The 14,376-nt window shown below is 50.2% G+C and overlaps 1 protein-coding gene across 3 annotated transcripts in view; it reads left to right on the forward strand.

The window, feature by feature from the left end:
* Positions 1-14,376, forward strand: part of LOC123814909 (fer-1-like protein 4) — a 33,628-nt gene that overhangs the window by 6,370 nt on the left and 12,882 nt on the right. For all 3 annotated transcript variants that reach the window (XM_045833048.1, XM_045833049.1, XM_045833050.1), the window contains 17 exons: positions 284-392; positions 584-761; positions 858-978; positions 1,420-1,520; positions 6,550-6,637; positions 6,715-6,831; positions 7,406-7,558; positions 8,301-8,454; positions 8,584-8,708; positions 9,125-9,259; positions 9,383-9,556; positions 10,232-10,348; positions 10,443-10,604; positions 13,043-13,238; positions 13,369-13,427; positions 13,516-13,647; positions 14,280-14,322. In XM_045833048.1, coding sequence (XP_045689004.1) covers positions 284-392; positions 584-761; positions 858-978; positions 1,420-1,520; positions 6,550-6,637; positions 6,715-6,831; positions 7,406-7,558; positions 8,301-8,454; positions 8,584-8,708; positions 9,125-9,259; positions 9,383-9,556; positions 10,232-10,348; positions 10,443-10,604; positions 13,043-13,238; positions 13,369-13,427; positions 13,516-13,647; positions 14,280-14,322 — 2,164 coding nt within the window. The remainder of the gene's footprint in view (positions 1-283; positions 393-583; positions 762-857; positions 979-1,419; positions 1,521-6,549; positions 6,638-6,714; positions 6,832-7,405; positions 7,559-8,300; positions 8,455-8,583; positions 8,709-9,124; positions 9,260-9,382; positions 9,557-10,231; positions 10,349-10,442; positions 10,605-13,042; positions 13,239-13,368; positions 13,428-13,515; positions 13,648-14,279; positions 14,323-14,376) is intronic.

Raw genomic sequence — 14,376 nt, forward strand, 5'->3', positions numbered from 1 at the left:
AGTTTAGGGCCCCAGGTGAAGGCTACAATGTGTGTACATATGTGTTCTTGTGCACCTACGCTTGTGGAGGGAGGGGGGCTGATTAATTAGAGGCGGGCCAGAGAGAAGGAGGCCCTGGGCCAGTGGGTTGGGGCTTGCAAGAGTCAGAGAGGGAGGTAGGAGACCACAGTGACTCTCCTAGGGCCTCCATCACAATATCTTTCTGTGGGCATTTCGGCCCAGCCTCGTCTGGGCTGTAACGTGGGAGAGCAGGGCTGACTCCAATCTGGCCTACCTTTCTCAGAATGCCCTGGCACCCTGTGAAGACTTCCTGCTTTTTGGTGTACTCTTCGAGGCCACCATGATTGACCCTGCCCTGGCCTCCCAGCCCATCAGCTTCGAGATCTCCATTGGTGTGTAGCCTAGCCCAACCCCTGAAGGGCCATGGGGTTGAGGCTGGTCACTCTTGTTCCAGACTTAAGGCCCCTGGAAGGGATGGTTAACCTCAGCAAGGGGTGGACTCTGACTTCTATTGAGGTGGAGGAGGCTGAGGGAGGGGTCAGTTCTCAACCGGGTGCCTACTGACCCGTGCTGCTCTGGGCAGGTCACGCAGGACGCCAGGAGGAGCAACTGGGCCGAGGGTCCAGGACGGGCGAGGGAACCGAGGGCACGGAGGGGGAAGCGCAGCCTCTGCTGGAGTCAGAGGTGGGAGCCAGGCTGGTGGAGGAGGAAGAGGATTTGGGAACCCCTGCTCAGAGGCCTGAACCCATGGATGGCAGCGGGTGAGTACTCCTGGTGGCTAGAGGGAGGGTATTGGGGGACCCCCAGCGGCCCAGGACTGTCCCCACACAGCCTCTGGTCTTCTCCGCCTGGCCCAGGCCATACTTCTGCCTGCCCCTGCGTCACTGCAAGCCGTGCGTGCACGTGTGGAGCCGCTGGGAAGATCACACGTGGCGCCTGCGGAGCAGTAACTGTGTGTGGAAAGTGGCCGAGAGGCTGGTGAGGGTGAAGCGGGATCCCACAAGGAGGGCCGGGACACTGGGACATGTAGAAGACTGCAGTTTTGAAGGGAGCTCTGGAGCTGGGCCAAATGGGTAGCACCAGGGAGCCAGCACCTATTTGGGGTGAGCCCAGAGGGCCAAAGAGCACAGCTTGTGGGTGTGGTGAGGAGGCCAGAATTGTGGGAGGGCAGGGATTCAAAATTGTTGGACCCAGAAAGGGACCAGCAAAGGTAAAATACTGATTGGCTCTGGCCCCAGAGGCGTGGAGTCAGTGGGGCGCTAGGAAAACGAATCCACCAACCCCTTGGAACCAAAGATGGGAGGGGCCAATAGGTGCGGTGGCTAGTGGGCGGGACCCTTGGGTGGGGGTGTGGCCTAAACGAGGTTGGAGTCTGGGACTCTGGTGACTCTGACCCCCCCCCCGCCATCCATCATACAGGACCAGGGGCTCCAGGAGGTTGAGAGTTTGCAGCGCAGGCCAGGGCCCGGCGCCTGCGCACGACTCAAGCAGGCGTTGGAGGAGCTGGTGGCTGGGTGCAGGTGAGCTGAGAGCCTGTCTCTGTGCCAACTCCAGACTGGTGGCTGTTTGGGCCCAAGGGCGGATGGAAACTGCCTTTACGTAGCTTTACAGAAGAATGAGAAAGAGATGGTTGTCTGTATGGAGGAAGCTTGATGGAAATCACTGGGGGTTGGGCCAGTCCGCTCCAATAAACTCCGTTTGGGGTGCTCCTAGAATCTTGGGCCTTTCCCACTCTCCTCTAAACGTCCCCTGCTCCTTTCCTCCATTCTTGTTCCAGCTAATGACCTCTTCTCTTGCATCATATGCAAAATAGAAGCTTCACCTGCCTCCATCCGGTCCACTACCTTTGCCAGTTTCTGCGCATCCATCTGCTGTATTTCCTTGCTGCTACGGTGCAGGAAGTGCCCTTGCTCCCACAGCCACAGCTGTGACCTTGATTTTATCTCCTCTCTCCTACTGGAGGAATTATGCAAGTGGTCCCTAGGGACCAGGCCATTATGTAACCACATAAGCTCGTCCTAGTCATTTCCATCTTTGACCTTTACTGACTGCAATTCCATAACCTGCTGCAGGTATTTCAGTGTTTTTCTGACCCTCTTCTCAAAAAAGTTATTAATCCATTTCTTTAATAAATCCTTTCACACTTGCTATGTTAGACACTATGTTAGGCACAAGGATAGCAGTGAAAAGCATTCTTACAAAAATTTCGGGAACTTATTATTTTGGTGGCGGTGGGGGGTGGAGGCTGGATGGGGACACAAATGAAAAAACATGCAAACAAAATGGTAGAAATTGAAGAGGTATGATAAGGATACATGTTAGGGAGAACATAAATGAAGGGAGTATTGAGAGAAGTGCTGAAATTTAAAAAAGGGTGGCCATGGGTGGCCACTGTGGAACTGACGTGAAGATGGAGGAGCAAACCACGTGAGTAAGGCGCCCCGGGCTGAAGGGACAGCGTGTGCTACGGCCCTGAGAGGAGGCAGGCCCCGTGTGCTTGCGGAGGAGTGAGAGCCAGTGGGACTGCCGCAGAAGGAGCAGATGAGGCTGGAGGGTGCATGGGGGTGTGTGTGGAGGATGCTGGTGGGACAGGCATGGGGGAGCCTTGTAGGCCATTGTGATGACCTGGGCTTCTTCTCTGAGTGAGAGAGAGAGCCACAAAAGGTGTTGAAGAGAGCAGGGATATGCTCTAACTTATCCTTAAAAAGGATCAGTGGGGGAGGGGTGATGTAAGAGAGGAAGCCGAGAGATTATTAAAGAGGACATTGCAAAAGTCCAGGTGACTGATGATGAATTGTATCTAGGATGGTTGCAGTGGACATAGAGTGACATGAACAGATTCAAGAGCAATTTTAGACTTTGGAGGTGACACGTTAGGACTTGCTAACTAGCAGGGGGTGAGGAAAACATGCAAAGAAGAGTCCTAAGTGACTCCCAAGATGTTGGCTTACACAACTATGTAGATGGTGCTATTTACTGAGCTATGGAAAATAAGAGAAGGCCTGATTGGATTGAAGTGAGCTTCTGATCTTTTGGACATGTTAACTTTGAGGTCAATGTCCATTAGACTTACAAGTGGATGTTTCTGCTAGGCAGTTAGCTATGTGAGTTGAGTTTTGTGGAGAATTCCAGGCTGGAAATAAAAAATTGGGAGTTAAGAATACATAAATAGAACTGGATAGGATCATCTACAGAGCAGAGAAAAGAAAAATTTGAGGACCTGGAGAGCTCCAGCATTTAGAAGAAGTGTGGAAAAGGAAGACTCAGCCAAGGACCCGGTCATAGCTTTTCTGTCCTCAACTTAATCTTTCAGTGTCAATGGACACAGTCAATCCCACTCTCCTTCTTGGAAATCTCTGCTGTTGTTTTCACACCCTTGGTGTTCCTTCTGTTCCCTGGCCATTTCTTTCCATCAGTTTTGCTGGCTCCCTCTCGTCTAGACCTCTAAATTTTCCAAATGTCCATGTATGTGTTCAGAAAATATCCAGCCACGTGCTACGAAAAATAGAGGCATTTACTGAAGAAGATACAAGATATAAGAAACATAGTACATAGGACAATGATGCCTCAGTCCCCTTCAAAGCAGGCACCTTCAGACATCACACGGTTCTGCCAATCACAGTTAGCTGCCCCATTGCATTTATCTGAATCTCATTGACGCTGTGAAATCTCTTCTCTTTCAAAGGTGATTTTAGTTTGGGGAAAAGCCAGAAGTCACAGGGCGCCAAATCTGGGCTGTAGCGGGGCTGAGTCACCTGGGTGATTTGATGTTTCACCAAAAAACTGCACGAGCTGTGATGCCTGAGTGGGCGCACTGTCCTGATGAAGCTGCCAATCACCAGTTGCCCGTAGTTGTGGCCTTTTGAATCACCTGAATATTTTCTGCAGAGGAATATTTATGCTTAATGCAATTGAAAAAAAAATCTAAGTTCTTTTTATTTTTAAAGATTTATTTATTTATCTATTTTTAGAGAGAGGGGAAGGGAGAGAGAAGGAGAGGGAGCGAAACATCAATGTATGGTTGCCTCTCATGCACTCTACACAGGGCCCCTGGCCCGCAACCCATGCATGTGCCTAAGAATCGAACCGGCGACCCTTTGGTTCATAGGCCGGCATTCAATCCACTGATCCACACAAGAGAGGGTTAAGCTTTTTTTTTTTTTTTTTTTAGATTTTATGGGTTTATTTTTAGAAAGACAGGAAGGGAGGGAGATAGGGAGAGAGACACTGGCCTGCAACCCAGGCATATTCCCTGATTGGAATCGTACTGATGACCTTTCATTTTGCAGGCTGGTGCTCAATCCACTGAGTCACACCAGCCAGTGCTTAACACAAAATTTGATGCAGGTTTGTTGCTCTACTCGCTCAGTCATTTTGAATGTGACGGCCACATGATACGAATACTCACTCAACAGCGTCTGCCACCCCCACTGATTAGTACAGTGGAATCGTCATTGTTCACACATGTGCATTCCAGTCCACTCTCCTTGGCTGCCAGGTTACATGATGTTGCACAAACCGTTCTCGTTATATTAACAATGACTGGACTTTTTCTGGACAGGCCTTGCCTTATATATCCCAGGGCTTTATCATAAGGTGCTCTTCTCCGTCTCCATCCTCTACGTCTCCAAACCCAGTTTAATTCCTTGCTTGATTTTCTATACAGTGCAACTAAATTATCTCCACTTGTATTTTACTGCAATTATTTTATTACAGAAATTATTCTTGGGTAGGGAAATTTCAGAGAAAGATTTGTCCCTATCATATTTCACTATTTATAGCTTTGGCTAATGTGGTTTTCTTTTGTGGCCATTATTTCTACCAGACCCAATTTCTCTGAATCCAATTTTGTGGTTCTGAATCTTGTTAAGAGGAGTTGATTCTTCTCCCAATTTTCAATCAATAGCAAATGTTCCTAGGTTTCTAGATTCTTTTTTGCTATCAGAGAAAAAAAATCCTTGGAGTCATTTATTTTATATATTTTTTAAAAGTTTTATAATAAAGCCTTAAGTCATTGGCAGTCAAAAAAAAAAAAAGGCCCAAAATACCACATTTCCAAAATCATTTTACTTTACCCAACAAAATCTTCTGAGCATCTGTTAGGAAGCAGGACCTGGGGACACAGTGGTGATCAAAATGAAGTCGCCGCCCTGCCTTACTTTCTGTTTAGAGAGACAGGTGAGGCAGAGTATGAGGGCAGAGAGAGTGGAGGGGCTTTTTAGACTAGATGACCGGGGAAGGCCTGTGAGGAGGTAACATTTGAGCAGAGACCTGAATGAAGAAAGGCAGTGAGCATGCAAAGATCTAAGGGCAGAACATTCTAGCAGATGGGGCTGCTAATACAAAATACCTAAGGTTGCCCTGGCTGGTGTGGCTCAGTGGATTGAGCACCAGCCTGTGGACCAAAAGGCTGCTCTTCAACTCCCAGTCAGGGCACATGCCTGGCTTGGGGGCCAGGTCCCCAGTTGGGGGCATGTGAGAGGCAACCAATCAGTGTTTCTCTCACACATCAATGTTTCTTTCCCTCTCTTTCTCCCTCCTTCCCCTGTCTGAAAATAAAATGTTTAAATAAAAAAAAAAGTAAAGGCCCACAGGTGGTAGTGGGCTTGGTGTATTCACAGAGGAGCAGAAAGGCCAAGTGGGCTCGTGCGTGAGGGGAGAGTAGTATTGGATGCAGCCAGGGAGATAAAGTCAGTCAGATCATGCAGAGCCTTTTAGGCCGTTTAAAAAACTTTGCTTTTTCTTCTGAGCTGAGAAACCCCCAGAGAGGAGAGAAATGGTCTGGAGAGCGTTGAAAAGCTCACTGCGGTTGCTGTGTGAGAATATTCTGCAGGAGAGGGGGCGAGGGTGGAAGTAGTGGGAGCTGGGGGTTTGCTGCCATGATCCCAGCGAGAAAGGGTGGTGGCTGGGACTCGAGTGGCCCTGGAACAGGAGAAAAGTGGTCAGATTCCAGATATATTTGAAGGCAGAGACTCAGTTGTGGGCTGATGGACTGATGTGGAATGTGAGAGAAAGAAAGAGCAGTAAAGAATGACTCTGGAGTTGGGGAGTAAAGCAGGATCTTTTAAAGGGGGGCATAGTCATCGGAACTCTTGCACTTGATTCGGGCAGGTAACAGCTCAGCTATCTCGGGTCCATTTGTTGGAAATGTCACACCCAACCCATCTGAGCTTTTAATGTGCGTGTGGATCCCGCAGCACGTAAACACGTGGATTATAGTAGCAAGTGTGTGGTAGGCTGAGATTCTGCGTCTCTAACTAGGTGATACCTTGCTCTTCGTCCTGGGCCATACTTTCCATAGCCAGGGTAGTAGATCGTTTAATACCAAAGAGTTTTGGGGCTCGACAGTGAGGCAGACCTCAAAGAATTTGGGAATGGTCCAAATACAGAAGCCCTCCTTGGCTGAGGAAGAGCCCCTCTTTGAGAACAAGTCTGAGAGAGGCTGTGTGGAATCTGGGTGTGGGACGCCAGCCCTGAGGGAAGTGGCCCTAAGGGTCAGTGTCCCCTTCTTTGACTCCCACCTGTCATGTCCCCTCCTACTCACTGCAGACAGTTTTGCCACGGTGCTGAGCGCCGAACGATGACCCGGCCCAACACCCTGGACAGGTGCCGAGGGAAACTGCTGGTGCACAGCCTGGTACGGGCCTCTGGGAAGCGGGAGTCTCGGGCACCCAGCAGGGGCCCTCTGCTCACAGCCTCTTCCTGCCCTTCCAGAACCTATTGGCAAAGCAAGGACTGCGCCTGCTACGGGGCCTGAGACAGGGCAACGTGCAAGAGAAGGTGGCACTGGCCAAGAAGCTGCTGGCAAAACTGCACTTCCTGGCCCAAGAGGTGACGCCTCACCCCCCAATCTCTCCTCCCCAAACGCCCTTTCCCCGGCGCTTTCCAGACGTCTGTTCCGCTCGTTTTCATACGTTTGCTGAAACTTTCTTTTAACTCTGTGTACTTTTCCCACTAAATCCTTTAGTGTTTTTATCACAACTCTTTTAACGTCTCTGTCTAATAAGTACAATATTTGGGTTACCTATGGGGCCTATTTCTAATGATTATTTCCTCTCTTGACCATGGGTCAGATTTTCTTCTTTTCCTATGTTTTATAAATTTTTATTATATGCCTGGATTGGAGTATAAAAGAACGGTAGAGGCTGAAATAATATATATTTACACAAAGTTTGGATCAAGCATCACATACAACTTTTCTTTCACGTTTATTGCTTTCTGCTGCCTGTGTGAGAAAACTTCGCTACCTCCAAGCCACAAAAGTCTAATGGGAAAAGGACACAGAGTTAAAAGATGGGTAATTTCAGCGGGAGGTGGCATATTGGTCTGTCCATCCAGTGGAAGCTGTGGGAACAGGTGGTCTCGGCTCTGCGTCCACCTTGGTGACCCCGTTCTCTGCCTGCAGCCCCAGCCACCCCTCCCGGACGTGCTGGTCTGGATGCTCAGTGGCCGGCGCCGGGTGGCCTGGGCCCGGATTCCAGCCCAGGATGTGCTTTGCTCCGCGGTTGAGGAGGAACGAGGCCAGCACTGTGGGAAGATCCAGAGTTTGCTGCTCACCGTGAGTGGAGCTGGGGCGAGGGTGCTGGGGTCTGGAGTGGGGGGAGGCTCACATTTATTTTAACTTTTGAAAAAATTCAAACATTTTAATTTTTTACCATTTTTATTATTTTAAAAAGTATACCCAAACTCTTTTCAATTATCCGAAAGCCAGAAGGATGTTGTGCTTTTTACCTGGGCCAGCTTTGATGTGAGATAAACACCAACCTTTGTCAGCCCTGGGCCCGCACTGGCCCTTTCCCTGATGAGGCCTGGCAGATGGGCGGGGTAATGAAAATGGGAGAGTGATTAATTAGTTCCTTAAAAGTACAGCTGGCTTGGGGCCAAATATTTCTAGAGGAGGTGTCCCTGGAAAAGATAACCACAGGGATCGCTAGCGTGAGGAGCCGTGACCATGGGGATGAGGGACAGGGAATCTAGGTGTGTTGGGGAGGAGAGGACAGAAAGGGTGAGTGTGGGGTGTGGGAGCACAGAGCTCGGAGTGTAGTTTTGTGCAATGGGGTTTGGGGCGGAGGGAGCGACAGTGCTGGCCAGGAGCAACAGGGAGTATCGGGGTAATGGGGTATTGAGGAGAGGGCATAAAGTGGGGTCTAAGGGTAAGGCACAGGGGATGCTGTTTGGGTTAGGGTGCTGGGGTGCAGCTTGGCGGTATAGAGACTGGGGGCACTCTCCTGGGGAGCAGGGCTGTTGGTCTCACTGGAGTAATAAGAACTGGGCCCTAACATGCCCCTTCTCCACAACAGGCACCTGGGGCAGCTCCTGGTGAGGTCTGTGCCAAGCTGGAGCTCTTCCTGTGGCTGGGGCTGGGCAAGCAAGCCAAGGCCTGCACCTCAGAGCTCCCCGAGGAGCTGCTGCCTGAGCCCTCCGCCGGGCTGCCCCGCAGCCTGCTCCGGGATGGTGGGTGCTGGGGGTGACCAGCGGGCCCAGGTGTGGGGCTAGATGCTCCGTTGGGTTTCAGTGGGGCCTGGATCAGGGACTCCAGTGGTCCCTTGAGCAAACACGGCCCTTTCCTTCCCCTCACCCCAGACTTCAGCTACTTCCAGCTCCGGGCTCACTTGTACCAGGCCCGAGGTGTGTTGGCAGCAGATGACAGCGGGCTCTCGGACCCCTTTGCTCGAGTCCTCATTTCTACCCAGTGCCAGACCACACGGGTGAGGCCTGGGCTGAGGGTGTAGGGGCAGGGCGTTGGGAGACAAGGTCGGTAGGTGATGAGCTTTCTTCCCCAGGCCCTAAATCTGTCTTCCCGTCCTGGGCTTTCAGGCCAGATATTGGATCGGGCTGCCCTGATTTAGAGGGTGGTGTAGAACTGGAGGGCCCTAGGGGCGAGGAGCAGTTTTCTGGGATGGACTTTAAGACAAGCTCTGAGGGTAGCAGATGTGTAAGGAAAGACCAGGGCTGGAAGGGCAGGGTCCACACCAGTCTGAAGGTCGCTTTCATCTCCCTCACATTCTCAGCCTTTTGTGAAAAGAGTTAAAGTGCTACTTTGGTGCAGCTGTGCTCACCTGGGATGTGTGTTGGGAGCCTTCTCTGACTCCTACCACTGCCTCCTTCCCCGCGTGGCCCCCAGGTCCTGGAGCAGACGCTGAGCCCCCTGTGGGACGAGCTCCTGGTGTTCGATCAGCTGATTGTGGACGGGAGGAGGGAGCACCTACATCAGGAGCCACCGTTAGTGATCATCAACGTCTTCGACCACAACAAGTTTGTGAGTGTGGCCTGGACACCCCCTGGGCTCCGGCCCCGGGCACCCCCACTCCTTGTCTTGATGCCCTCTCCCCTAGCTCCTGAGCCTCTTCCACTTTTGTCCTCACTGGCCTGCTCCCTGCAGGGCCCTGCCGTGTTCCTGGGCAGGGCGCTGGCTGCCCCGAGGGTGAAGCTGCTGGAGGACCCTTACCAGCGCCCTGAGCTACAGTTCTTCCCCCTGAGGAAGGGGCCCCGGGCAGCCGGAGAGCTCATCGCCACCTTTGAACTCATTGAACTGGACTACAGTGGCCGGCTTGAGGTCAGGGTGCCGTGGCCTAGTTGGCATGAGCTGTGGATTCCTCTTGTTATTCTCTCAGGTTGTCCAGCCCTGGGGAATACAGAACATGGACATGTGCCAGGGTCACCCGAGTCCCTTGCCCCAAGAGAATGTGGGCTGCAGATCTGTCCTGGGGTCACCTCATTGGACCTCCTGACTCCAGGGAACACTAAAAGTAGACATACCCTAGGTTCACCTTGTCAGGCCTCCAACCCCAAAGAACCCAGACGGTGGGTGGATCCTCATGCCTCAGACACCCACCCATCATTCCTGTACGTGGCTGTTTCCTAGACAACCCCCTCCCACCAACCCAGCCTTGCCCAGGCCCTCTGGATTTATATTTCACCTGCAACTTTTTAAAAAAGATTTTATTTATTTATTTTAGAGAGAGGGGAAAGGAAGGAGAAAGAGAGGGAGAGAAACATCAATGTGTGGTTACCTCTTAAATGCCCCCAACTGGGGACCTGGCCCGCAACCCAGGCATGTGCTCTGACTGGGAATCAAACCGGTGACCCTTTGGTTCACAGGTCCATGCCCAATCCACTGAGCTACACCAGACAGGGCTCACCTGCAACTCTTTATTTTTCTTTCCAGAGCCCTGGATTTCCCTCCTTCGGCCTGATTCTTCTTTGACCTTTGACCTCTTGCCCCCTGCAGCCCTCAGTGCCCAGTGATGTGGAGCCCCAGGACCTGACACCCCTGGTGGAGCCCCTCTCCAAACGCCTATCCCTGCCGCCCAATGTGCGCCCGGTGCTCAGGGAGTTCCATGTGGAGGTAGCACCAGGCACTCCCCTCTCCCTCCTTCCCCCACACCTGGGTGCCCCTCTGCCAGGGGCAGGCGTCTGAGTCTCCCACTTCCTGACCCTAGGTGCTGTTCTGGGGTCTGAGGGGCCTCGGCCGTGTGCATCTGTTTGAGGTGGAGCGGCCCCAGGTTGTGCTGGAGGTGGCTGGGCGGCGTGTGGAGTCTGAGGTCCTGGCCAGTTACCGTGAGAGCCCCAATTTCACCGAGCTCGTCAGGCATCTGACAGTGGTGAGGGCCTGGGTAGGGGCCAGAGTGCTGGGCTGGGAAGTGAGAGAGGACAACAGGACAGGGAATTCCAGGCTGGTTATCTCGGATTCATCCAGGCGTCACCACTGGCTATAAAGGGTCAATTGGCTAGTAAATATTTTAGACTCGGTGAGCCACATAGTTTTATTATTAAAAAAAAATTTTATTTATTTATTTTTAGAGAGAGGGGAGGGAGGGAGAAAGAGAGGGAGAGAAACACCAGTGTGCTAGAGATACATGATTGGTTGCCTCTCCCATGTCCCCAACTGGGGATGTAGCCTGCAAACCAGGCATATGCTCTGACTGGGAATCGCACAGGTGACCTTTTGGCTTATAGGCTGGCACTCAATCCACTGAACCACAGCAGCCAGGGCTAGCCACATAGTTTTAAAGCTCGCAGTTTCTCAACTCTGTCATTGTATCATGCAAACACTCATAGACAACAAATGCATGAATATGACTGTGTTCCAATAAAACTTTATTTACAAAAACTGGGCCAGATTTGGCCTAGAGGCTACAGTTTGCTGATTCCTGGATAAATCCATGAACTGGTGGTGCTCCCTTGGCTGTATGGAATGAGTGGATTAGCCAAGTGTCAGGAAGCATGAGTCTGAAGGAATCTATCTAGTCTCTGAGACAGCAGGGGCTGAGAAAAGTACATTTTTTTGGTAATTTATAATTACTGTAATATGAACTTTGGAGTCCAATTCTAGCAATGTCACTTAGGAGCTTGTTAAATCACGTGTCTTATCTGAGCTTCCAGTGTTTTATTTGTAAAAGGGAGTAGCAGGTGCAAAAGAAAAAAGGTTGAAGAAAACACCAAATGCCTTCTTTGCAGGAGTGCTGTGAGGAGTGGGTGAGAGACAGGGTGTTGGTGAAAGGGCTTTGGAAACCGAGAAGTGCTGAACTGTGTGTGTGTGTGTGAGGTGGGGGGGAAACTAGGACAAGCACAGCGGTGAGGAGGCAACAGCAACAACAAAAAGCCCGATGCAGTCTCCTGATTCTGTTCCACATGCGGAGTTTTCAGTCTGAAAACTCCATTGAGTGATGAGATGATGAAAACTGAAAGCACTTTGCTCGTTGAACTTCCAGGGGCCATTTCCTCTCGTTTCCCATCTCAGAGTGCACCCCTTGCCCCACCATGTACTTGAAAAAGAGGTGTTTCCTGTTGAGTGGAGGGCTCTGCAGAGTCACCGCGGTGGAGTTGGCTGGTGGGGTTGTGTGAGCCTTCCTGCTGGTTTTCTGTCCAGCTGTTCTACCCATATTCAGAGTGGCACTGGGGTCTCTGACTATTACTGTTGAATTATTTTTGTCACTTTTACTTCTTGTATTTTAGGGTTCTGTTGTTAGGTGCATATACGTTTATAGTTGTTACCTTCCTGATAAATTAACCTGTTTATCATTATAATGTCCCTCTTTTTCTCCAGTAAAATTTTCTTCTCTAAATATCTGTTTTGTCTGAGAGTGTAGCTACTCCAGCTCTCTGTGTCACTGTCTGCATGCCGTATCTTTCCCATCCTTTTACTTTCAACCCACATGTGTCTTTCTAAAGAATGTCTCTTGGACAGCATGTAACCTGCATCTTTAAAAAAAAAAAACAACCCAATTGCTAATCTCTGCCCTTTGATCAAAGTATTTAATACAGTCACTTCTGATGTTATTTTTTAGATGGTTGGGTTTACATCTACCACTTTGCAATTTGTTTTCTATTTGTCTCATGGTTTTTTCCTCCTTTGCTACCTTCTTTGGTATTAAATAGATAGTTATTAGCATACTATTCTAACCCCTTTGTTGATTTTTTACTTGGCAGTTGCTCTGGGGATTACAATATGCATACTGACTTTTTACAATATACTTAAGATTAATATTATTTTTGGTACAGTAAAATATAGAAACTTTTCTCCATTATAACTCCATTCCTTCCACCCTCCTTCATGCTATAATTGTCACATATATGTAAAATAAGCCCAGCAATACAGTATTATGATTATTGTTTCCCTCCCTTATAATTCCTTGATAGATATGGAATTCATGGGTTAAAGGGGATACATATTTTTAGGGCTCTAAATTTATGTTAGCAAATTGAGCATTGGTTCTTTTTTTTATGGAGCATTGGTTTTTTGCATAATAACATAACAACAAGCACCTTATGTTTTTGATAGCACTTTGTAGGTTCCAAAATTCTTTTGTATCCATTATGTCATTTGATACAACAGTCTTTCAACTCCAAGATTGTGTCTCTTTTTTAGCGGGGAAACAGGCTTAGAAAAGGCAATGACTTACCAGCTGATGCAATGAGGCTGTGGCAGAGCTGGGCTAAGAATGCAGATTTAAATATAGGGCTTTGCATCTGTCTCTGCCGCTGCCTCTCCCACTTCCCCAGGTCTTTGGAGACACAGGTCCTCTCCCTCCACCCCTAGGACTTGCCAGAGCAGCCTTACCTGCAGCCTCCACTCAGCATCCTGGTAATTGAACGCCGGGCCTTTGGCCGCACAGTGCTCGTGGGTTCCCACATTGTCCCCCACATGATGCGATTTACACTCCGGGGTCAGGAGGATACCCCCGAGGAGGAAGGAGAAGAGAAGACAGGGGACTTGGTGCCCAAGGAGCTTGAAGGTAAAGGCCTTTCTCTCAGGGGCTACCAGACCAGAGCCCCTCTGGTTCCAGGCTGAGATGGCTCCCCAAGACCCTCCGGGAGTCTGACTTCTACTCACCTGCCCTCCTGGTCTCATTTCCGCTCTCCCAGGAAGGAAGTCCCTGGATCCCTCATTGGTTGAAGCAGGGATGTCCGGACGGCTCCTGAAGGTGACGGGTTATGGGAGATGTGTGGAGGAGGGCTTGGCAGGGCTGGGCATGGTGCTGGGTTAGGAGTGCTGAAGTCTCTCTTCCTCAGGCTCCTCGGAAGAAGCTCCCCCTGAGAGGCCTCCTGGACCAAGGCCCAGAGCTGGAGGAGGACGTCCCAGATCCCGAAGAGCTCGACTGGTGGTCCAAGTACTACGCATCGCTGCAGGAGCTCCAGGGCCAGGTGGAGGCAGAGAGGGTCCCGGCGGGGGCTGGAGGCAGAGGAGGGTGAAGGGCAAGAGGAGGGGTCTCTTCGAATGTGGGGCTCACAGCCCTTCATCACAGCCATCTTTTCTCAGCTTCGGTTCTGGAGTCCTGGGATTGTCCACTCCATTAGGGGGAGCCGTGTTGGCCGACAGAAATCTCATGTGAGCCACACATGTGGTTTTAACTTTTCTAGGAGCCGCCTTAAAAAAAAAATAAAAGGAAGCAGGTGAAATGAATTCTAATACCATATTTTATTTAACCTAATATATGTAAAAAATCATTTTGAGAAGTAACTATTATAAAAATTAATGATGAGATAGTTTACAGTATTGTTCCATACAAAGCCTTTAAACCTGGTGTGCATTTTACATTGACAGCACGTCTCGGTTTGGGCTAGTAGCCCCGTTTCAAGTCGTTCCGTGGGCACAGGTAGCTGGGGGTCACTGTCTCAGCCAGCACAGGACTCGGTGCTAACCTCAAGCCTCGGAAATGCAAGCAGCTTACCCAGCTGGAACCTAACTAAAGTCTCCCAACTGCCTATCGCAGTAAAAGGGTAGATTAAGAAGGTGAGGGTTGGGGGAGAATTTCTGACCTGGCCTTTGATTTCAGCCCGACTTTGATGAGGATGAAATGGATGATCATGGGGATTTAGGTAAGAAATTTGGCTTTCTTACCCTTGCTCTCTGTTTTCCCCCCTCCCTCACAC

The sequence above is a fragment of the Phyllostomus hastatus genome, unplaced genomic scaffold (assembly GCF_019186645.2).
Source record: "Phyllostomus hastatus isolate PE091 unplaced genomic scaffold, TTU_PhHast_1.1 phas_contig_17, whole genome shotgun sequence".
Classification (NCBI taxonomy): Eukaryota; Metazoa; Chordata; class Mammalia; order Chiroptera; family Phyllostomidae; genus Phyllostomus; species Phyllostomus hastatus.